Source organism: Tachyglossus aculeatus, assembly GCF_015852505.1.
Source record: "Tachyglossus aculeatus isolate mTacAcu1 chromosome 12 unlocalized genomic scaffold, mTacAcu1.pri SUPER_6_unloc_1, whole genome shotgun sequence".
Taxonomy (NCBI): domain Eukaryota; kingdom Metazoa; phylum Chordata; class Mammalia; order Monotremata; family Tachyglossidae; genus Tachyglossus; species Tachyglossus aculeatus.
Genome location: NW_024044828.1, coordinates 19,512,687 through 19,534,345, shown reverse-complemented (window position 1 = coordinate 19,534,345; position 21,659 = coordinate 19,512,687). Strand labels below are relative to the sequence as shown.

General features: G+C 58.1%; 1 protein-coding gene across 2 annotated transcripts in view; it reads left to right on the top strand.

Moving 5' to 3' along the window:
* MAPKBP1 (mitogen-activated protein kinase binding protein 1) overlaps nt 1–20,358 on the top strand; it is a 54,424-nt gene extending 34,066 nt beyond the window's left edge. The window contains exons 3-30 of one of the 2 annotated variants that reach the window (XM_038741407.1): nt 3,597–3,659; nt 4,051–4,108; nt 4,792–4,962; nt 5,155–5,292; nt 6,277–6,459; nt 9,818–9,978; nt 10,380–10,569; nt 10,690–10,836; nt 10,968–11,146; nt 11,282–11,373; nt 11,698–11,823; nt 11,947–12,017; nt 12,105–12,226; nt 12,585–12,660; nt 13,503–13,614; nt 15,601–15,664; nt 15,933–16,058; nt 16,242–16,357; nt 16,459–16,520; nt 16,675–16,899; nt 17,168–17,310; nt 17,514–17,644; nt 17,819–18,016; nt 18,114–18,198; nt 18,359–18,582; nt 18,711–19,298; nt 19,803–19,888; nt 19,987–20,358. In XM_038741407.1, coding sequence (XP_038597335.1) covers nt 3,597–3,659; nt 4,051–4,108; nt 4,792–4,962; nt 5,155–5,292; nt 6,277–6,459; nt 9,818–9,978; nt 10,380–10,569; nt 10,690–10,836; nt 10,968–11,146; nt 11,282–11,373; nt 11,698–11,823; nt 11,947–12,017; nt 12,105–12,226; nt 12,585–12,660; nt 13,503–13,614; nt 15,601–15,664; nt 15,933–16,058; nt 16,242–16,357; nt 16,459–16,520; nt 16,675–16,899; nt 17,168–17,310; nt 17,514–17,644; nt 17,819–18,016; nt 18,114–18,198; nt 18,359–18,582; nt 18,711–19,298; nt 19,803–19,888; nt 19,987–20,232 — 4,183 coding nt within the window. In that variant the 3' untranslated portion in view covers nt 20,233–20,358. Of the gene's footprint in view, nt 1–3,596; nt 3,660–4,050; nt 4,109–4,791; nt 4,963–5,154; nt 5,293–6,276; nt 6,460–9,817; nt 9,979–10,379; nt 10,570–10,689; nt 10,837–10,967; nt 11,147–11,281; nt 11,374–11,697; nt 11,824–11,946; nt 12,018–12,104; nt 12,227–12,584; nt 12,661–13,502; nt 13,615–15,600; nt 15,665–15,932; nt 16,059–16,187; nt 16,358–16,458; nt 16,521–16,674; nt 16,900–17,167; nt 17,311–17,513; nt 17,645–17,818; nt 18,017–18,113; nt 18,199–18,358; nt 18,583–18,710; nt 19,299–19,802; nt 19,889–19,986 lie in introns of both variants that reach the window. The other variant, XM_038741406.1, reaches the window with a different exon arrangement.
* Nucleotides 20,359–21,659: the final 1,301 nt, after the last annotated feature.

Sequence of the window (21,659 nt, the reverse complement as noted above, 5' to 3'; positions counted from 1 at the left end):
AGCGGGGGCGATCGATTGATAAGTAACAGTCGGTCCCCTGGGCCATGCGGGGCTGGAGGGTGCCTCAGTTTACCTGTTAGTTGGCACAGGGCTGGCTTTTCTATTCCCCCGAGCCATCTGGCTCTGCCTCCTGCCAACCAAGGAGAAAGGGCGTGGGGTGTCCGGGAATTCTGGGCTCTCCCTTCTGGCAGGCCTTGGCCTGCCCCCGCCAGTGAGCCCGGAGAGAGCTTGGCACCGTCTCCGGGCGGGCTGAGCCGGGCGGTGCCCAGCCCGGGATGGGAGCTCCCGGGGCCCCCGGCTTGTGGGCTCTGCCCCGGCCTTGGGGTGGGGAGGGTCTGTGCCAGCCCTGCTGCAGGGGTGAGGATTGGGGGCACAAGCAAAGTCGGGTGCGGTTTGCCCCGCCGGCAGGGCCACTCGTCTGCCCTCTTTCTGCCCCCTCATCATCATCATCATCCATCGTATTTATTGAGCGCTTACTGTGTGCAGAGCACTGGACGAAGCGCTTGGGAAGTCCAAGTTGGCAGCATATAGAGACGGTCATCATCATCATCAATCGTATTTATTGAGCGCTTACTGTGGGCAGAGCACTGGACGAAGCGCTTGGGAAATACAAGTTGGCAGCATATAGAGACAGTCATCATCATCATCAATCGTATTGAGCGCTTACTGTGTGCAGAGCACTGGACTAAGCGCTTGGGAAGTACAAGCTGGCAACATATAGAGACAGTCCTGACCCAACAGTGGGCTGAGCACCTGTGTGAGACTGCAAGTAATAATAATAATAAATGCCATAAATAAATGCATAATGCATTAATGCATCCGCCAAGCTAGCTCTCTTCCTCCCTTCAAGGCCCTACTGAGAGCTCACCTCCTCCAGGAGGCCTTCCCAGACTGAGCCCCTTCCTTCCTCTTCCCCTCGTCCCCCTCTCCATCCCTCCATCTTACCTCCTTCCCTTCCCCACAGCACCTGTATATATGGATATATGTTTGTACATATTTATTACTCTATTTTACTTGTACATATCTATTCTATTTATTTTATTTTGTTAGCATGTTTGGTTTTGTTCTCTGTCTCCCCCTTTTAGACTGTGAGCCCACTGCTGGGTAGGGACTGTCTCTATATGTTGCCAGCTTGTACTTCCCAAGAGCTTAGTCCAGTGCTCTGCACACAGTAAGCGCTCAATAAATACGATTGATTGATTGATTAATAAATGCCATTATTAATAAGGATGGTATCTGATAAGCGCTTACTATGTGCAAAGCACTGTTCTAAGCGCAGGGGAGGTTACAAGGTGATCAGGTTGTCCCACCGGGGGCTCACAGTGGTAATCCCCATTTTCCAGATGAGGTAACTGAAGCCCAGAGATGTGAAGCGACTTGCCCACAGTCACCCAGCTGACAGTTGGCGGAGCCGGGATTTGAACCCATGACCTGTGACTCCAAAGCCCGGGCTCTTTCCACTGAGCCTCGCTGCTTCTCCGTACCCGTTGGGACTTCACCCTCCCCTGCAGCCCTGGCCCCAGGAGCCCCTCTGGCACGGGGGAAGGGGCTTCTCAGCAGTTGGCCCGGGGCAGGCTGGCTCCCATCGCCCAGGCAGGGTGCCCGGTGGTGGGTGGGTGGCGGAGAGGTTCGGGGCCCCCAGTCTGGGGGCCACAAGTAGCCAGTTTGGGAGGTGGACGGGACCAACGCCAGGAGCGGAACTAGTCTTTGGGGGAACTGAGCCCCCTTTGCCCCCTCATTCCCCCGTGGGGAGGGAGGGGTTGTCCCCGCCTCTGCCGGCATCCATTCATTCATTCATTCATTCATTCATTCATTCAATTGTATTTATTGAGCGCTTACTGTGTGCAGAGCACTGTACTAAGCGCTTGGGAAGTGCAAGTTGGCAACATCTAGAGACGGTCCCTACCCAACAGCGGGCTCACAGTCTGGAATGGGGAGACAGCTAGCAAAACCAAACATATTCACAAAATAAAATAAATAAATATGTACAAATAGAGTAATAAATATGTACAAACATATATGCATATATGCAGGTGCTGTGGGGAGGGGAAGTAGGTGGCTCAGTCTGGGAAGGCCAATAATAATAATAATAATGGTATTTATTAAGTGCTTACTATGTGCTTTCTCCCCCTTTTAGACTGTGAGCCCACTGTTGGGTAGGGACTGTCTCTATATGTTGCCAATTTGTACTTCCCAAGCGCTTAGTACAGTGCTCTGCACATAGTAAGCGCTCAATAAATACGATTGATGATGATGATGATGATGATGATGTGCCAACCACTGTTCTAAGCACCAGGGTAGTTACAAGGTAATCAGGTTGTCCCACCCGGGGCTCACAGTCTTCATCCCCATTTTACAGATGGGGGAACTGAGGCCCGAGGATGACTTGCCCAAAGTCATACTGCCGGGACTAGAGCCCAAGACCTCTGCCTCCCAAGCTCGGGCTCTTTCCACTATGCTACGCTGCTTTTATAGATGCTGGCTAGTGAGCACAGTAAGCGCTCAATAAATACGATTGATTGATTGATAGTGAGAAACAAAAGAGGTAATGGGTTTAGAACGAGTCCGATGAGTAGCTGGAGTTGGTTAAGAGAGGCGTCGCAAGCACCCACCCACTCAAAACCGAGAATTCATTCAATCAGTCGTATTTATTGAGCGCTTACTGCGTGCAGAGCACCGGACTAAGCGCTTGGGAAGTACAAGTTGGCAACGTCTAGAGACGGTCCCTACCCTATCCGTGTCCCTCCTGCTGCAGCTGCCGCTCCAACCCAACCGAGGCAGGGACCGAGGGGCCCAAGGGGTGCTCCTCACCTGCCCCCAAGGCTCCCCTAATACTTCCGACCCCGGGCAGCTCCCTGACCCCACCAACTCCCGTCCCGGACCCGGCTGTAACCGGAGGGAGGCCGTGTGGGGGGCCTGGGGGCCGGGTTCCCCGTGCCCGGAGTGGAGAGGCAGGGTTCAAGACCCCGGCTGACTCAATCAATCAATCAATCAATCAGTTGTATTTATTGAGTGCTTACTCATCATCAATCATCATCATCAATCGTATTTATTGAGCGCTTACTATGTGCAGAGCACTGTACTAAGCGCTTGGGAAGTACAAATTGGCAACAAATAGAGACAGTCCCTACCCGACAGTGGGCTCACAGTCTAAAAGGGGGAGACAGAGAACAAAACCAAACATACTAACAAAATATAATAAATAGAATAGGTATGTACAAATAAAATAAATAAATAAATAGAGTAAAAAATATGTACAAACATATACATAGAGACAGGTGCTGTGGGGAAGGGAAGGAGGTAAGATGGGGGGATGGAGAGGGGGACAAGGGGGAGAGGAAGGAAGGGGCTGAGTGTGGGAAGGCCTCCTGGAGGAGGTGAGCTCTCAGCAGGGCCTTGAAGGGAGGAAGAGAGCGAGCTTGGCGGATGGGCAGAGGGATTGGGGGCATTCCGGGCCCGGGGATGACGTGGGCCGGGGGTCGATGTGTGCAGAGCACTGTACTGAGCGCTTGGGAAGGACAAGCTGGCATCATATAGAGACAGTCCCTACCCAACGGTGGGCTCACAGTCTCGGTGGTCCTGGTGTGTCTTCCCAGGTGTGTGGTGGTCCTGTTCAATCCCCGGAAGCATAAACAACAGCACATCCTCAACAGCTCCAGGTGAGTGGGTCGGGCCCAGGCCCCCCGGTCGCCCTGCCGGCCCACCTGCCACCTCTCCGCCCTCCCTCCGTCCCCCCCAGATGAAAACCCTGGTCAGGGAGGGCGGGTCGGCCTGTCACTTCCTATTTCTCCAGGAATGGGTGCTGGCCGGCGGATTCATTCGTTCATTCAGTCGTATTGGGCGCTTACTGTGTGCAGAGCACTGTACTAAGCGCTTGGAAGGCGGCAACATATAGAGACGGTCCGTACCCCGCAACGGGCTCACAGTCTCGAAGGGATCTTTCCGTGGGCTTGGCGTCTGTCCCCTCTGCGGCCCAGGAATTGGGGGGCTGCGGTAGTGGGGTCGCGCCGGGACTTGCTCCCAAGGCGGCCCTCTCTGTCCCTGCCGCAGGAAGACCATCACCGCCCTGGCCTTCTCCCCCGATGGCAAGTACCTGGTCACCGGCGAGGTGAGTGTCCGGAGGGCCGCCCCCCTGCCCGTCCGCACGCCACAGCGGGTTTCCTTGCCCTCTGGAGCCCCGTGCTGGGCACGGTGCCCAAAGCTCCTCACCCACCCCGTCCTCCCGGCCCCGCCGCCGTACACCGTAAGTTCCTTGCGGGCAGGGATCCCTTTTAGACTGTGAGCCCACTGTTGGGTAGGGACTGTCTCTATGTGTTGCCAATTTGTACTTCCCAAGCGCTTAGTACAGTGCTGTGCACATAGTAAGCGCTCAATAAATACGATTGACTATGATGATGATTACCGATTCTAGCGTCCTTTCCCCAAGGCTTTAGTATAGCGCGCTCTCCTCAGCAAGTGCTCAGTAAATACCGCCGACGGATCGACGGGTCGGGGGGGAAGTCGCCACCTCCCTGCCGTCCAGTCACTAGCCCCCGGGCAGGGGGTCAAACAATCAATCAATCAATCAATCGTATTTATTGAGCGCTTACTATGTGCAGAGCACTGTACTCAGCGCTTGGGAAGTACAAATTGGCATCACATAGAGACAGTCCCTACCCAACAGTGGGCTCACAGTCTAAAAGAGTGGGCTCACAGTCTAAGTCCCCGCTGTGGTCCTTCCCGCTGCCCCCAAAGCCGGGGGCACGGTCGGGAGGTGCCGAGGCCGCCCCTCACCCGCCGCCGCCCCTTCAGAGCGGGCACATGCCCGCGGTCCGGGTGTGGGACGTGGCCGAACGCAGCCAAGTGGCAGAGCTGCAGGAGCACAAATACGGCGTGGCCTGCGTGGCCTTCGCCCCCAGCGCCAAGTACATCGTGTCCGTGGGCTACCAGCACGACATGAGCATCAACGTCTGGGCCTGGAAGGTGCGGGGACGCCCGGGGTGGTCCTCGGGGGCGGGGGGCTCCAGATAGGAAGGGCAGTTTGGTCGTCTCGCAGACTCGGGGGGTCTTCGGGCTCCGTTTCGCGCCCCCCGCGAGGCTCTCGGGGTCTGGGCCGGGCCTTGCCCTCGGTCGGCCGGCGCGGGGCCCTGAGCCGCCGACTGGCCGTCCCTCCAGAAAAACAGCGTGGTGGCCTCCAACAAGGTGTCCAGCCGGGTCACGGCCGTCTCCTTCGCGGAAGACTGCAGCTACTTCGTCACCGCCGGCCACCGGCACATCAAATTCTGGTACCTGGACGACAGCAAGGCGCCCAAGGTGAGGCTCGGCCCGGGGGCGGAGGTGTGCCCACAGATCGACAGTCGGGTTATCAAGCGCTTAGTACGGTGCTCTGCACACGGTAAGCGCTCAATAAATACGATTGATGATGATGAGGTTGTCCCATGTGGGGCTCACAGTCTTTAATCCCCATTTTACAGATGAGGCCGCTGAGGCCCAGAGAGGTGAGGTGACTTGCCCAAAGTCACACAGCTGACAGATGGCGGAGCCGGGATTAGAACCCACGACCCCCGACTCCTAAACCCGGGCTCTTTCCACCGAGCCACGCGGCTTCATTCATTCGGTCGTATTTTATTGAGTGCTTACTGTGTGCAGAGCACTGTACTAAGCGCTTGGAAAGTACAACTGGGCAACAGATAGAGGCGGTCCCTACCCAACAACGGGCTCACGGTCTGGAAGCAGTGCTGAAGCAGCGTGGCTCCGTGGAAAGAGGCTTTGGAGTTAGAGATCGTGGGTTCAAATCCCACGATCCCCCGTGGAAAGAGGCTTTGGAGTTAGAGATCGTGGGTTCAAATCCCACGATCCTCCGTGGAAAGAGGCTTTGGAGTTAGAGATCGTGGGTTCAAATCCCACGATCCTCCGTGGAAAGAGGCTTTGGAGTTAGAGATCGTGGGTTCAAATCCCACGATCCCCCGTGGAAAGAGGCTTTGGAGTTGGAGATCGTGGGTTCAAATCCCGGCTCCGCCAATTGTCAGCTGTGTGACTTAACTTCTCTGTGCCTCAGTTACCTCATCTGTAAAATGGGGATGAAGACTGTGACCCCCCCCCCCCCCCCCCCCCCGCCCCCGTGGGACAACCTGATCACCTTGTAACCTCCCCGGCGCTTAGAACGGTGCTTTGCACATAGTAAGCGCTTAATAAATGCCATTATTATTATTATCCTGAGGGGCGAGGACCGGGGCAGAGGGGGCCGGCTGGGTGGCAGCGGCGACCGCGCGTGTGTGTGTGTGTTTCCGTGCACAGGTGAATGCCACCGTGCCCCTGCTGGGTCGCTCCGGGCTTCTGGGGGAGCTGCGCAACAACCTGTTTACGGACGTGGCCTGCGGCCGGGGCCGGCGGGCCGACAGCACCTTCTGCATCACCGCCTCCGGCCTGCTGTGCCAGTTCGGCCAGCGCCGGCTGCTCGACAAATGGGTAGAGCTGCGGGTGAGTCCCCCAGCCCCTCTCCCCCACCCCCCAAACCCACACGCAACTCCTTTTTTTTTAAAAATGGTATTTGTTAGGCCTGCTAAGCCCTGGGGTAGCTACTCCCTTCAAGGCCCTACTGAGAGCTCACCTCCTCCAGGAGGCCTTCCCAGACTGAGCCCCTTCCTTCCTCTCCCCCTCGTCCCCCTCTCCATCCCTCCCATCTTACCTCCTTCCCTTCCCCTATTACTCTATTTATTTTACTTGTGCATATCTATTCTATTTGTTTTATTTTGTTAGTATGTTTGGTTTTGTTCTCTGTCTCCCCCTTTTAGACTGTGAGCCCACTGTTGAGTAGGGACCGTCTCTAGATGTTGACAATTTGTACTTCCCAAGCGCTTAGTACAGTGCTCTGCACACTGTAAGCGCTCAATAAATATGATTGATGATGATGCAAGGTTATCAGGTTGGACGCAGTCCTCTGTCCCACGTGGGGCTCCCGGCCTTAATCCCCATTTTACAGATGAGGGAAAAGAGGCCCAGAGAAGTGAAGTGACTTGCCTGAGGTCACACAGCAGACCAGTGGAAGAGCTGGGACTAGAACCCGGTTCCTCTGACTCCCACGCCCGGGCTGTAACAATAATAATAATAATATTTGTTAAGCGCTTACTATGTGCAAAGCCCTGTTCTAACCGCTGGGGAGGTTACGAGGCGATCAGGTTGTCCCACGGGGGGCTCACAGTCTTCATCCCCATTTTCCAGATGAGGGAACTGAGGCCCAGAGAAGTGAAGTGACTTGCCCAAAGTCACATAGCTTATATCGTTTAACGGCTCAGAGAAGCAGCATGGCTCAGTGGAAAGAGCCCGGGCTTTGGAGTCAGAGGGCATGGGTTCAAATCCCGGCTCCGCCAATTGTCCGCTGTGTGACTTTGGGCAAGTCATTTCACTTCTCTGGGCCTCAGTTCCCTCATCTGTAAAATGGGGACGAAGACTGTAAGCCCCACGGGGGACAACCTGATTACCTTGCATCCCCCCCAACCAGTGCTTAGAACAGGGCTTGGCACATAGTAAGCGCTTAACAAATACCATCATTATTATTATTATTCTCTGGGCCTCAGTTACCTTATCGGTCAAATGGGGATTTGGGACCGTGAGTACCGTGTGGGACAGGGACTTTGTCCAACCAGGTATGCTCATATAATAGTAATAATAACATATGATTATATTATATTACATTTATTATATTATATCATATCATATCATATTATACTATATTATATTATTACATTACGTTATATTATATGTTACATCACATTATATATTATGTTATATATTATATTATATTATATTATATTATATTATATTATATTATATTATATCATATTATATTATTATATGTTATTACTGTTATAATGATGGCATTTATTAAGCGCTTACTGTATGCAAAGCACTGTTCTAAGCACTAGGGAGGTTACAAGGTGATCAGGTTGTCCCACGGGGGGCTCACAGCCTTCATCCCCATTTTCCAGATGAGGTAACCGAGGCCCAGAGAAGTGAAGTGACTTGCCCATGAGTCACACAGCTGACAGTTGGCGGAGCCGGGATTTGAACCCATGACCTCTGACTCCAAAGCCCGGGCTCTTTCCACTGAGCCACGCTGCTTTTCCTATCCACCCCAGTGCTTAGTACAGTGCCTGGCACATAGTAAGCGCTTAACGAATAATAACAGTAATAATAATGATGATGATGATGATGCTGGAGATTTCATTGAATTCATATGTAAATTGGGATTTATGAAAGCTCCAGGATCACCTCCTTTTAGAGTCCGATGTTTACAAGGAAAATTAACCTATCCCAAGTGTGTTAAAAGTTAATCCCTGGAAAGAAATGAGGACTAAAAGCCCAGCATCAAACTCAGTGGATTTGTTGCCAACATTTGAAGATAAACCTGAAAATACAATATGCCGTATCATTTTCTGCTAGCTAAGATTTGTATATCATTTTTTTTAGTCATACTTTCTTTTATTTGCCATAAATGTGCCAATACAACACTCTGCACAAAATAGACATCAATCATATTCATAGTGATGCCGATACTGCTTAAACTAAGGTATATAAAATTAATATGGAATATTCACCAATGAGTTGAGATTCACTAAAACCAGAATTAATGCTTTTACCCTGTGCCTGAAGCTCATAATGATGGCTCATAATGATAATGATGGCATTTGTTAAGCGCTTACTATGTGCAATAATAATCATCGTCATCATCATCATAATGATAGTATTGTTAAGCGCTTGCTGTATATATGTATATATGTTTGTACATATTTATTACTCTATTTTACTTGTACATATCTATTCTATTTATTTTATTTTGTTAGTATGTCTGGTTTTGTTCTCTGTCTCCCCCTTCTAGACTGTGAGCCCACTGTTGGGTAGGGACTGTCTCTATATGTTGCCGGCTTGTACTTCCCAAGCGCTTAGTACAGTGCTGTGCACACAGTAAGCGCTCAATAAATACGATTGATTGATTGATTGATAATGAATTCCTGTTCAGGCTGTACTCTGACATCATGGTAGAAATGACCTGCCAATTTGTACCTCCCAAGCGCTTCGTCCAGTGCTCTGCACACAGTAAGCGCTCAATAAATACGATTGATTGATTGATAATGAATTCCTGTTCAGGCTTTACTCTGACATCATGGTAGATATGACCTGCCAACTTGTACCTCCCAAGCGCTTAGTCCAGTGCTCTGCACACAGTAAGCGCTCAATAAATACGATTGATTGATTGATTGATTGATAATGAATTCCTGTTCAGGCTTTACTCTGACATCATGGTTGATATGACCTGCCAACTTGTACCTCCCAAGCGCTTCGTCCAGTGCTCTGCACACAGTAAGCGCTCGATAAATACGATTGAATGAATGAATGAATGGATGAATGATGATGGTAATTATGATCATTACAGACCACAGTGGCCCTAGTGAGCGCTTAATGAATAATAATAATGATGATGATGATGACGATGATTATTACACTCTGGTGTAATAATGATGATGATAATAATAATAATAATAATGGTATTTGTTAAGCGCTTACTATGTGCACAGCACTGTTCTAAGCGCTGGGGAAGATACAAGGTTATCAGGTTGTCCCACATGGGGCTCACAGTCTTAGTCCCCATTTTACAGATGAGGGAACTGAGGCCCAGAGAAGTTAAGTGACTTGCCCAAAGTCACACAGCTGACAAGTGGCAGAGCTGGGATTCGAACCCATGACCTCTGACTCCAAAGCCCATGATCTTTCCACTAAGCCACAGCTGCTTCTGTGATGATGATGATGATGATGATGTTGGTAATTATGATCATTACAGACCACGGTGGCCCACTGCATCTCCGTGAGCCAGGACTGCATCTTCTGCGGCTGCGCCGATGGGACCGTGCGGCTCTTCAACCCCTCGAACCTGCACTTCCTCAGCACGCTGCCCCGGCCCCACGCCCTGGGCACCGACGTGGCCAGCGTCACCGAGGCCAGGTGGGTGGCCCGCGGGCCTCCCCCCGCGCCCCTCACTCGCCCAGAGTCACCCAGCTGACAGTTGGCAGAGCCGGGATTTGAACCCCTGCCCTCTTGACTCCAAAGCTCTTCCCACTGCTTCTCCAAGACTTCTCTGTGCCTCAGTTCCCTCATCCGTAAAATGGGGATTGAGACTGTGGGCCCCCCGTGGGACAACCTGATGGCCTTGTAACCTCCCCAGCGCTTAGAACAGTGCTTTGCCCGTAGTAAGCGCTTAGTAAATGCCATCATCATCGTCGTCATCACCCACCCCGGGGGCGGTTGTCGGGAGGAGGAGAAGAATCACTCTGCTTGAGGCCGAGGCCCCATCCCGCTTCCCGGACCCCAGTTCACGAGGTTCGTCCCCCCGTCCCATCCCACAGCCGCCTCTTCTCCGGCGTGGCCAACGCCAAGTACCCTGACACCATCGCCCTGACCTTCGACCCCACCAACCAGTGGCTGTCCTGCGTGTACAACGACCACAGCCTCTACGTGTGGGACGTCAGGGACCCCAAGAAAGTGGGCAAAGTCTACTCGGCCCTCTACCACTCCGCTTGCGTCTGGAGCGTGGAGGTGCGCGGGCGGGCGGGCGGGGTGAGGGAGGAGGGTACAGAGGGAGCCCTTCCCGGGCGCCCCAGACCTCATCCCTAGCCGTCCGCCTGGACTGCCCGCTCCTCCCGTGCCACCCCGCAGGTGTACCCTGAAGTGAAGGACGGAAGCCAGGCCTGTCTTCCGCCCAGCTCCTTCGTCACCTGCTCCTCCGACAACACCATCCGCCTCTGGAACACCGAGAGCTCCGGGGTCCACGGCTCCGCGCTGCACCGCAACATCCTCAGCCACGTGAGTCCCGGGGGGCCTCCCGCATCCCCCCGCCCCGTCCCTCCCCGCGCCGTGGGGTCCGAGGCCACGAGAGCCCGGGGACCTTCCCGGCCGCCCCTGCCTCACCTCCGCCCACCCTTCCGTCCTCCCAGGACCTGATCAAGATCATCTACGTGGACGGGAACACGCAGGCCCTGCTGGACACGGAGCCTTCCGGGGGCGGGGACAAGGCCGACGGACCCCCGGGGGACACCCGCCTGGGCATCCGCTCCGTCTGCATCAGCCCCAACGGGCAGCACCTGGCCTCGGGGGACCGGGTGGGCACGCTCAGGTAATGCCGGCCCCGGCCCGGAAGAGCGGGACGTCCCGCGGGGAACAGGCATCTGGTCACGCCCCCCCGGGACCCTTCCCCCCTCCCTTCTCGTCCTGATTGTCTCCATCCCCTCTTCCCCCGCCTCCCCGACAGGGTGCACGAACTGCAGTCTCTGAGCGAGATGCTGCGGGTAGAGGCCCACGACTCGGAGATCCTGTGCCTGGAGTACTCCAAGCCGGACACCGGTGAGGGCATCCCCTCCTGCCAGGGAGCCGTCTTTCCCACGAGGCCGTAGCCGAGTGCCTCATCATCGTCATCAATCGTACTTATTGAGCGCTTAATGTGTGCAGAGCACTGGACTAAGCGCTTGGGAAGTACAAGTTGGCAATATATAGAGACGGTCCCTACCCAACAGTGGGCTCACGGCCTCATCCTCCTAGCACCCCCGGCCCTTAGAGCCACCCCCTTCCCGGCCACCGTCCCCATCGCGGGCTCCTCCGGGCCGGGGACCCCGGGACTCCGGTGTCTCCCGTTCCCCCCGACCTGAAGCCCGTCCCGCCCCCGGGCAGGCCTGAAGCTCCTGGCGTCGGCCAGCCGCGACCGCCTCATCCACGTCCTGGACGCCGGCCGCCAGTACAGCCTGCAGCAGACCCTGGACGAGCACTCCTCCTCCATCACCGCCGTCAAGTTCGCAGGTGGCCGCGGGTGGGGGGCCGAGGGGGCGGACGTCCCCCCAAGGTGGAGCGAGGATCCCTGAGGGAGCGTGGCCCGGGGAGGGCGGCGGAGCGAGAGGGGCATCGGGCTCGTGTGCTCCGCAGCCAGCGACGGGCAGGTGCGCATGATCAGCTGTGGGGCGGACAAGAGCATCTACTTCCGCACCGCCCAGAAGGTGAGGAAACGGGGGCCGGGGGCTTCCCGGGGCGGGGGGCCGAGGGGGCGGGGGTCCCTCCCCTCCCACACGGTGGTCCTCTCGCAGTCCGGGGCCGGGGTGCAGTTCACGCGGACGCACCACGTGGTGAGGAAGACGACGCTGTACGACATGGACGTGGAGCCCAGCTGGAAGTACACGGCCATCGGCTGCCAGGACCGCAACATCCGGTCAGCGGGGCCCCTTCGCTTAGCGTTCCCTCCCCAAGATCCCCGTTTTGCCAAGCAGCTTCCCCTGGTGCCACTCTGGGGCTACCCCCCGGGGGGTCTGAGGTTGGCAGGGATGACGGGGACAGCTGCCAGGGTATCTAGGGCTAAAGCCATTTAGACTGTGAGCCCACTGTTGTGTAGGGACTGTATATGTTGCCAACTTGTACTTCCCAAGCACTTAGTACAGTGCTCTGCACACAGTAAGCGCTCAATAAATACGATTGATTGATTGATTAAAGCCCAAGAGGTTTCGGCCGGGGGCCGTGGCTAACCGCCTGGCCCCTCCGCTGACCACCCGGCTCCTCTCTTGACGGCCCAGGATCTTTAACATCAGCAGCGGGAAGCAGAAGAAGCTGTTCAAGGGGTCCCAGGGGGAGGATGGCACCTTGATCAAAGTAAGCCCGTCCCCTCCCCGAGTCCGTCCCCAGCCCAAGGGAGGCCGTGTGCTCTAGGAGGCCGGGAGTCGGGAGGCCCGGGTCCTAGTCCCAATTCCGTTGCTTGCCCGCTTGGGCAGGGCACTTCTCGGCGCCTCAGTTTCCTCGTAGAGTAGCAGCGTGGCTCAGTGGATAGGGCCCGGGCTTTGGAGTCAGAGGTCATGGGTTCAAATCCCGGCTCCGCCCCTTGTCAGCTGGGTGACTTGGGGCGAGTCGCTTCACTTCTCTGGGCCCCAGTTACCTCATCTGGAAAATGGGGGTGAAGACTGGGAGCCCCCAGTGGGACAACCTGATCAGCTTGTATAATAATAATAATGATGGCATTTATTAAGCGCTTACTATGTGCGAAGCACTGTTCTAAGCGCTGGGGAGGTGACAGGTGATCAGGTTGTCCCACGGGGGGGCTCACAGTCTTAATCCTCATTTTACAGATGAGGGAACTGAGGCCCAGAGAAGTGAAGTGACTTGCCCAAAGTCACACAGCTGACAATTGGCGGAGCCGGGGGTTTGAACCCATGACCTCTGACTCCAAAGCCCGGGCTCTTTCCATGGAGCCACGCTGCTTCTACCCCAGCGCTTAGAACGGTGCTTGGCACATAGTAAGCGCTTAATAAATGCCATCATTATTATTATGACTATCTGTCACCTGGGGATAAAATCCCTGTCCTCCATCCACCCAAGACCGTGAGCCCCACGCGGGTCCGATCTTTTATCCGTGATCAGCTGTAGTGTTTGGCACGGTGCTGGGCACAATGTAAGCGCTTAATAGATCCCGTCGTCACCGAGGCCAACCCCTCCCCCAGGTGCAGACCGATCCCTCGGGGGTCTACATTGCCGCCAGCTGCTCCGACAAGAACCTCTCCATCTTCGACTTCTCCTCGGGCGAGTGCGTGGCCACCATGTTTGGCCACTCCGGTGAGTGCCCACCCCAGCGGGAGTCGTAATCGCAGTAGTGTTTATTGTGCGCTCGCTGTTGCCCAGAGCACGGTACTGAGCGCTGTTACTCTATATCTATCTATCTATCTATCTGTCTATCTATCTATCTATCTATCTATCCCTACCTACCTACCTATCTATCTTTCTATCTGTCTTTCTATCCATCTATCTATCTATCTAATCTAATCAATCTATTTATTTATTTATTCTATTTATTTATTTATTTTACTTGTACATATCTATTCTATTTATTTTATTTTGTTAATATGTTTGGTTCTCTGGCCCAGAGCACAGTACTGAGCGCTATTACTCTATCTATCTATCTATCTATCTATCCATCCCTACCTACCTATCTATCTTTCTATCTATCTTTCTATCCATCTATCTATCTATCTAGCTATCTATCTGTCTATCTATCTATCTAATCTAATCAATCTATTTATTCTATTTATTTATTTATTTTACTTGTACATATCTATTCTATTTATTTTATTTTGTTAATATGTTTGGTTCTCTGGCCCAGAGCACAGTACTGAGCACTATTTATCTATCTATCTATCTATCTATCTATCTATCTATCTATCTCTCTAATCAATCTACTAATCAATCAATCTATCTATTCTATTTATTTATTTATTCTATTTATTTATTTATTCTATTTATTTATTTATTTTACTTGTACATATCTATTCTATGTATTTTATTTTGTTAATATGTTTTGTTTTGTTCTCTGGCCCAGAGCACAGTACTGAGCGCTATTACTCAATCAATCAATCAATCAATCGTATTTATTGAGCGCTTACTATGTGCAGAGCACTGTACTAAGCGCTTGGGAAGCACAAATTGGCAACATATAGAGACAGTCCCTACCCAGCAGTGGGCTTACAGTCTAAAAGGGTGGGCTCACAGTCTAAAAGATAGATAGGTCTATCTATCTATCTATCTATCTATTTATTCTATTTATTTATTTATTCTATTCCTTTATTCTATTCCTTTATTTATTTTACTTGTACATATCTATTCTGTTTATTTTATTTTGTTAATATGTTTTGTCTTGTTCTCTGTCTCCCCCTTCAAGACTGTGAGCCCACTGTTGGGTAGGGACCGTCTCCATATGTTGCCAGCTTGGACTTCCCAAGCGCTTAGTCCAGTGCTCTGCGCACAGTAAGCGCTCAATAAATATGATTGAAAGAACGAATGAATATGTATGCACAGATTTATTACTCTGTTTTTTGTACTTATTTACTATTCTATTTATTTTGTTAATGATGTGCAGCTAGCGTTATTTCTATTTATTCTGACGACTTGACACCTGTCCACATGTTTTGTTTTGTCGTCTGTCTCCCCCTTCTAGACTGTGAGCCCATTGTCGGGTAGGGACCGTCTCTATATGTTGCCGACTTGGACTTCCCAAGCGCTTAGTCCAGTGCTCTGCACACAGTAAGCGCTCAATAAATACAAATGAATGAATGAACCCCAGCTGCAGCCATCCTAGAGAAGCAGCATGTCCTAAAGGATTGAACACGGGCCGGGGAATCAGAAAGACCTGGGTTCTAATACCGACTCTGCCCCTTACCTGCTGTGTGGTCTTGGGTAGATCACTTAACCTTTCTGTGCCTCAGTTCCCTCCTCTGGAAAACGGGGATTTTCCAGACTGTGGATCCAATGCGGGACAGGGACGGTGTCCAACCCGATTAGCTTGTATCTACCCCAGCGCCTAGTACAGTGCCTGGCACATAGTAAGTGCTAAACAAATACCATAAAAAAAAGATAAAATGAAAAAAAAGTCTTCCTGAGGTTTTGTGGAGGCGATGCCAGGCTACGGCTGCTTTCCTCCGTCCTGCCCGGGCAGTCCACCCCGAGTGGGAGCGGGCACATTTACAGCACCGTCCACTGGCTTGGCACCGGGCTTCCGTTCGGGTGGCGGGGTTGGGATGGGCTCGCTCACAGGCTTGTCCCCGGCAGAGATCGTCACGGGCATGAAATTCAGCAATGACTGCAGACATCTCATCTCCGTGTCCGGGGACAGGTGAGCCGGCCGGACCCCCGCAGCTCCCCACCCCCGGATCCTGCCAGACCCCCCGTTCCCCTCCCCTTCGGTCCGGCTGATCCCTTTGTTGGTATGTTTGGTTCTGTTCTCTGTCTCCCCCTTTTAGACTGTGAGCCCACTGTTGGGTAGGGACTGTCTCTATGTGTTGCCAATTTGTACTTCCCAAGCGCTTAGTCCAGTGCTCTGCACATAGTAAGCGCTCAATAAATACGATTGATTGATTGATTGATTTCTCCGCCGTCCCCAGCTGCATTTTCGTGTGGCGCCTGAGCTCGGAGATGACCATCGGCATGCGGCAGCGCCTGGCAGAGCTGCGGCAGCGAGGCGGCCCGCCCCGGGGACCCTCACCTCCGCGCAGGACAGCCCTCGGCCGGTGAGGACTACGGCCCAGATCTCTCCCCCCGTGTGTGTCGGGGGGACGCGGGGGTGAGAAAGAGATGGGGGGAACCTTCTCTCCTCCTGTGACGCCCACCCCTTCCTCCACGCCTCCCGCTCTTGTCAGGCGAGAGGCCCCGGCCCCCACCCTGACGCCCGGGCCGGCCCCATCCTCCGACAGTGACAAGGACGGGGAGGAGCAGGAGGAAGAGGAGGAGGAAGATGACGAGGAAGAGGAGGGGGAGGAGGAGCTGCCTGCCCTGCCCATCTTCGCCCGGGGCACCCGCAGGGAGCCGGGTCGGTGGCCTGGAGGCTGTGGGGGCGGGGGGCGGGAGGTGACAGGACCGGCCACCCGGGGCCGGAGACGGAGCCCCGCGCTGACCGCCCCCTCCCCACAGCCCCCGCCGCCAGCCTGGTGCTGCCCCGCAGCCGGTCCAGCTGGGAGATGAGTCGCCCGGGGGTGAGTCCGAGCTGTGCCCAGGGCCCCCCAACTGGGGGACCCCCAGCCCTCCCAATCCGCGCCGCCCCTTCCCCCAGCCGCCTGCCGGGGCCGTTGGGGATCGGGGTCCTCAGCGTCCCGTCCCCCCCCCAACAACTTCTCTCCCCGGTTGCAGGAGGCAGCCGAGTTCCCGCGCCCGCTCCCCACCCTCGGCCAGGGGCCCCAGCGGCGTGGGCGCTGGGCCCAGCCGGGAGGCCCGGCCGAGCTCAGCGTCCGCTCCATGCTGGACCTGCGGCAGCTGGAGGCCCTGGCCGCCCCACGCGCTGCCCCCCGGGACTCGCCAGCCCTGGCCCGACCCGGGCCCCCGGGCCGCCTCCAGCAGCCCCCGGCCCCCGATCGGGTGAGCTCCCCCCTTCCGACCCCCAGGGCCTCAGCCGGCCCTATCCTGCTTAAACGCTCTTTCTCTGTTTCTGGCCCAAGAGGGGGAAACTGAGGCACCAGACGAGCCAGGCTCTTCCCGCCTCTCCAGACTCTCCATCAAAACGCTCACCAGAGCGCCAGGGTGGCACTTTCCCCCGAGCGGCCCCCTCCGCCCGCCCCTGCCCTCCCCGCTTGGTAGCGCGAGTCAGGGCTCGCTGAGGGCCAGCAGTGCCCTTGTGTGTCCCCAGCCTGGCAGCCCCCCGGGGTCCCCAGCCCCCCAGCCTCGAGCCACCCAGCCGGCGCCCGAGCGGGAGCTGGGACTCAAGCCGGCCAGGAGCGAGGATGGCACCATCTTTCCCGAGCTGGGCCACAGCCCCCTTCTGGATGCCAGGCAAGACCCGGCCCGCCTCTTCTTCACCCCCTGCCCCATATCCCCTGGACCTCCTACCCCCCGCCCCGACTCCAACGGACCGATCCCCGCAGCCCTACGGGCAGACCCGGGAGGGCTGGGGAGCAGGTGGGCGGGCGCCGGGACGGGCACTGCCCTGTCCCCGCTGTCGCTCTCCTCACCTGCCCGCCGGGCCCCGTCGGCAGTGAGTTTCAGGTGGCGCTCGGCCCTCGGTACCCGCTGGGCAGCGCAGCCCCGGAGAAGCACAGCCCCGACAGTGCCTGCTCCGTCGACTACAGCAGTAGCCGCCTTTCAAGCCCGGAGCACCCCAACGACGGTGAGCGGCGCCCCGACTCTCCCGCCACGGCCCCGACCCTGACTGGGCCTCTGGTCGCGACCCGGTTTGCGGGGGGCGTGGAAGGACCCCGGGCCCTCAGCTCCTCCTCCCTCCCCCCCACCCCCGGCTCCACCTGGGCCGTCAGACCACTGCGGCGGTGTCGTGTCCCCGCAGACTCGGAGAGCACCGAGCCTCTGAGCGTGGACGGCGTCTCCTCGGACCCGGACGACGTGGTGGAGGGCGAGGAGGAGGAGGAGGAGGACGGGGAGGGAGGAGGCCCCGGAGGGCTGCAGGGAGGCGGCCCTCACACCCCCGACCAGGAACAGTTCCTCAAGCAGCACTTCGAGACGCTGGCTCAGGGCTCCGCCCCAGGTGTGGCTGGGGGCGGGCCCGGGGGTGGGGGCAGCCCCTGGGGCGTGGGGGTCCGGTCTCCCTGTAGCTTTTCCGGTCCGGTCGGTGTTCCCGGCAGGCGGCCCCACCCAGGCCCCGGAGAGGATGGAGTCTCAGAGCATCTCTTCCCGCTTCCTGTCCCAGGCCCAGCCCTTCACCCCCAGGTATCCGCCCCCCGCCGATCCCTGCATCCTCCTCCCCTCGGCGTCCGCCACTCGTCTCGGGGGGTCCACCTCCTTGGCCCTGGGCACGCCCGGGGCCCTGCTGTGAGCCGGCCACTCCCCGAGGCTCAGCCGGCCCCGTCCCGCCCGCCTCCCCTTGCAGGGTTCTGGTTCCGGAGCAGAGACCCGTCTGGCCGCCGCGGGCCCCCCCGGACAGCCTGGGCCACCAGAGTGCCAGCCCTCCTGGGGCACCCCCCGGCCCGGTGGCCTCGCAGCGACACCGGGGCCCCAACCTGGCCAGTGGCTGGGCTCCGGGGGGGAGCGGCTCGCCAGGCCCCGCGGGCGGCCTCAGGAAGACCCAGTCGGTGCAGAACCTGGGCCCGCAGGGTGAGATTCAGCCGTCGGGCACGTGTCCGTTTTTCCCGAGGCTGCGGGCGGCCCCCTCGGCGGGGACGGTTCGGTTGGTGTGGTCCGGCGGGGGCCCACCCCTGAATCGTCCTGGTGTGTCTCCGCAGATGAGCCGCCCGCTCCGTTACCATTGCCCCCACTGACGAGCCCGGTCCGAGGTGGGGTGGCAGCCCCGCCGCAGGGGGATGGCCGCCCGGCCCGGCCGCGCTCCTACCTGAGCCCTACCACCAGCTCCAGGGCCAAGATTGCCCGCAGCGTCTCCCTCGGGGACAACCTGGGCCTAGGCGAGCCAGCTGAGCCCCAGGTGCCCTTCCGGCCGCCCAGCGCCCGGCTGCCTCCACCCAGCCGGGCCCACCTCATCCTGGACGTCCCCAAGCCCCTGCCCGACAGGCCCGGCCTGGCCTGCTTCTCACCCGTGGCCAGGGGCCAGGAGGAACCGTGCCAGGGAGCACCGTGTCGGGCAGAGCCACCCCGCTCCCCGGGCAACCCGCGAAAGGAGTCTGTCCCACCCGAGGCGGGGCCCGGCTCCCGGACGGATGCCCCATCACTGCCTGGACTCTACAGCCTCGGTGCCCCGGAGTTGCCAGCCGGCTGGCCTTGCCAGGGCCTTGAGAGCCCCCGGCCCTCATCCCTGGAGGAAGCCCCTGGCCCCCAGGACCTTGCCAGGCCGGGGGCGGCCCTGGGCCAGGGCTCAGGTGGGCACAGCTCCCAACTCCTGCCTCCTGGTCTGTCCCCATCTCCTGGGCACCATCATCATCATCATCAGTCGTATTTATTGAGCGCTTACTGTGCGCAGAGCACTGTACTAAGCGCTTGGGAAGTACAAATTGGCAACCTATAGAGACAGTCCCTACCCAACAGTGGGCTCACAGTCTAAAAGGGGGAGCACCATCTTCTCTCTGGGCATCGGGACTCGTCTGAGTCTCCTCTGGTCTGCTCCTGCCTCGTCACCCCCAACGGTGACACCTTCCCCTCTACCCCCGCCCCCTCCAGGGTTGCCACCGCCACCGAATCGGCCCGGGTTTCTGAGGGAGCGGGAAAGTCCCGGCAACTCTCCCGGGATTGCCCCGGAGGGCGGTGGGCCCGCTCGTTGCCTAGGCCGGGGTAGGGGGCCGATGCCTCTCTCGGCGCCCGGTGTCCGTTGGGGAGGCCGGGGTGGGGGCGGGCTTGACGGTCCCCCGTGTCCCCTCCATCCGCAGAGGTGGCAGTGAGCGTGGAGCGGTGCGAACGCCTAGTCGGGGAGCTCCGAGAGAGCGTGCGCCGGGCTGTGCGTCTCTACCGGCTGGTGAGTGACAGAGCCCGGGGGGACCGCAGCGGGGACGGGACGCCTCCGGCCCACCCCCCCAGCCTCACCGCCCCCCTCCCCGTTGGCTCCCGTTGCAGGTGGCCGGCCTCGGGGCGCCCTCGGCCGAGCAGGGCCGCGTCGCCCGACTCCTCAGAGACACCTTCTCCGCGGTGCGGCAGGAGCTGGATGCCCTGGCTGAGGAAGGGTCTGTGGGCCCGGGGGCCGTGAGCCCCGGGGCCGGGGGGCCCGTGGCCGTGGGGGGCGAGCAGACCCGGGCGCTGCTGGAGCAATACTCAGAGCTGCTGCTGCGGGCCGTACAACAGCGCATGGGGCACCGGCCCTGAGCCCGCCCGCCCCCGCCGCCCACAAGCCCCTGCAGGGGACTAGCCGCAGGGCCCTCAGGGGTCGGGGGAGAGAGGCTCTGCCCACCCCATGCCCTTGTACATATTAATTTATTTTCCTGGTGGATGTCTCACTCTCTCCCTTTCCCCCCACCCCTGCCCCTGGCCGTTAGAGCCAGGCCGGCGGGGGGCTGGGGGCTGGAGGGAGCCGAGCTGGGTGGGGTTGGGGATGGGGAGAGGGGGCCTCTCTCCCCGCAACCCCCTCCCCGCCTTTCTCTGAAGCCATTTGAACACACAGGGTATCACTGGGAGTGACCGCCCCAACCGACGGCAGGGAGTCCCCACCCCGCCCCCCCAGTCCGACAGGTTGGGGGGCAGGGGTCGTTTCCGGGTCCTCCTGGCCGTAGGAGCCGCGGTCGGAGCTGCGGTTGCAAGCCACGGCAGGGCCCGGGGACCCCGGCCCCTCCATCTGCCCCCCAACAAGTGGGGGACGATCTGGACTGACCCCAGGCCCCCCCGGGCGGGGGCCGCCACATTCCATCCCCAACCGCCCGTCCCGCTCAGGACCCCGCCTGCCTCCGCGGTGCCGAGACCGGCCGTGACGGTGCCCCACGTGTACACCCTCCCAGCCCCATGGGGAAGGGACCGGATCACCCATCCTCTAGTGACCAACCTCACTCCGCTTCAAGACCTCTCCTGAGCATCTTCCTGTGCCCCGCGGGGTCAGGCTGCTGTCGGACGGGCCACAGATACGGGGCTGGGCAACGGAGAGGCCCAGCCACCTCTGCCTCCTGTTCCTCTTCCCCTTCCCGCCCCGGCTCCTTCTCCCTGAGCGCCAGGGCTTGGAGCAGGGCTGGGGGAACTGAGGCAGCCTCCTGCCAACCCGGACCCCCTGTTTCAGCAGGGCCTAGAGTCCGGAGGGCGGTGCCCCCCGTCCGAGTAGGGCCCGGTGGGGACGAGGCCCGGAGCAGCAGGACCCGGTGAAGGCTCAGAGACGCAGGGGCCGAGGCAGGTGGTTGGGGGGCAGGTGACTTGGTGGGGGGCGGAGGAGTGAGTGGATGGGGGGCGGGTGGGTCCAGAAGGGGTTAGCGGTGGGGAGGGTGGGGTGGGGCGGGGGGCACAGGCCGGTGGCACAGGAGGGCTTGTAGAACGGGACTAGAGCAGCGGGGGGGTACCAGGCAGGGTTGGGTTTGGAAAGAGCATCTCTGAGCCTCCTCCTGCTCCCCCAGGGCCAGGCGGCCTGGGTCCAGTAGCCCCAGGGTGGTCAAGGGCCCCTATTGGGACTGGCCATATTTCAGGAAGGTGGGATGGGCCTGCGCCAGGCCCGTTGACCTGGCAATGGGGCCCCACCCCAAGGTGGTCCACTGTGTGCCAGCATCGCCTCCGACTGGCACCACGGCCCCCTCAGTCCCAGCGGACTGGTCTCGGCT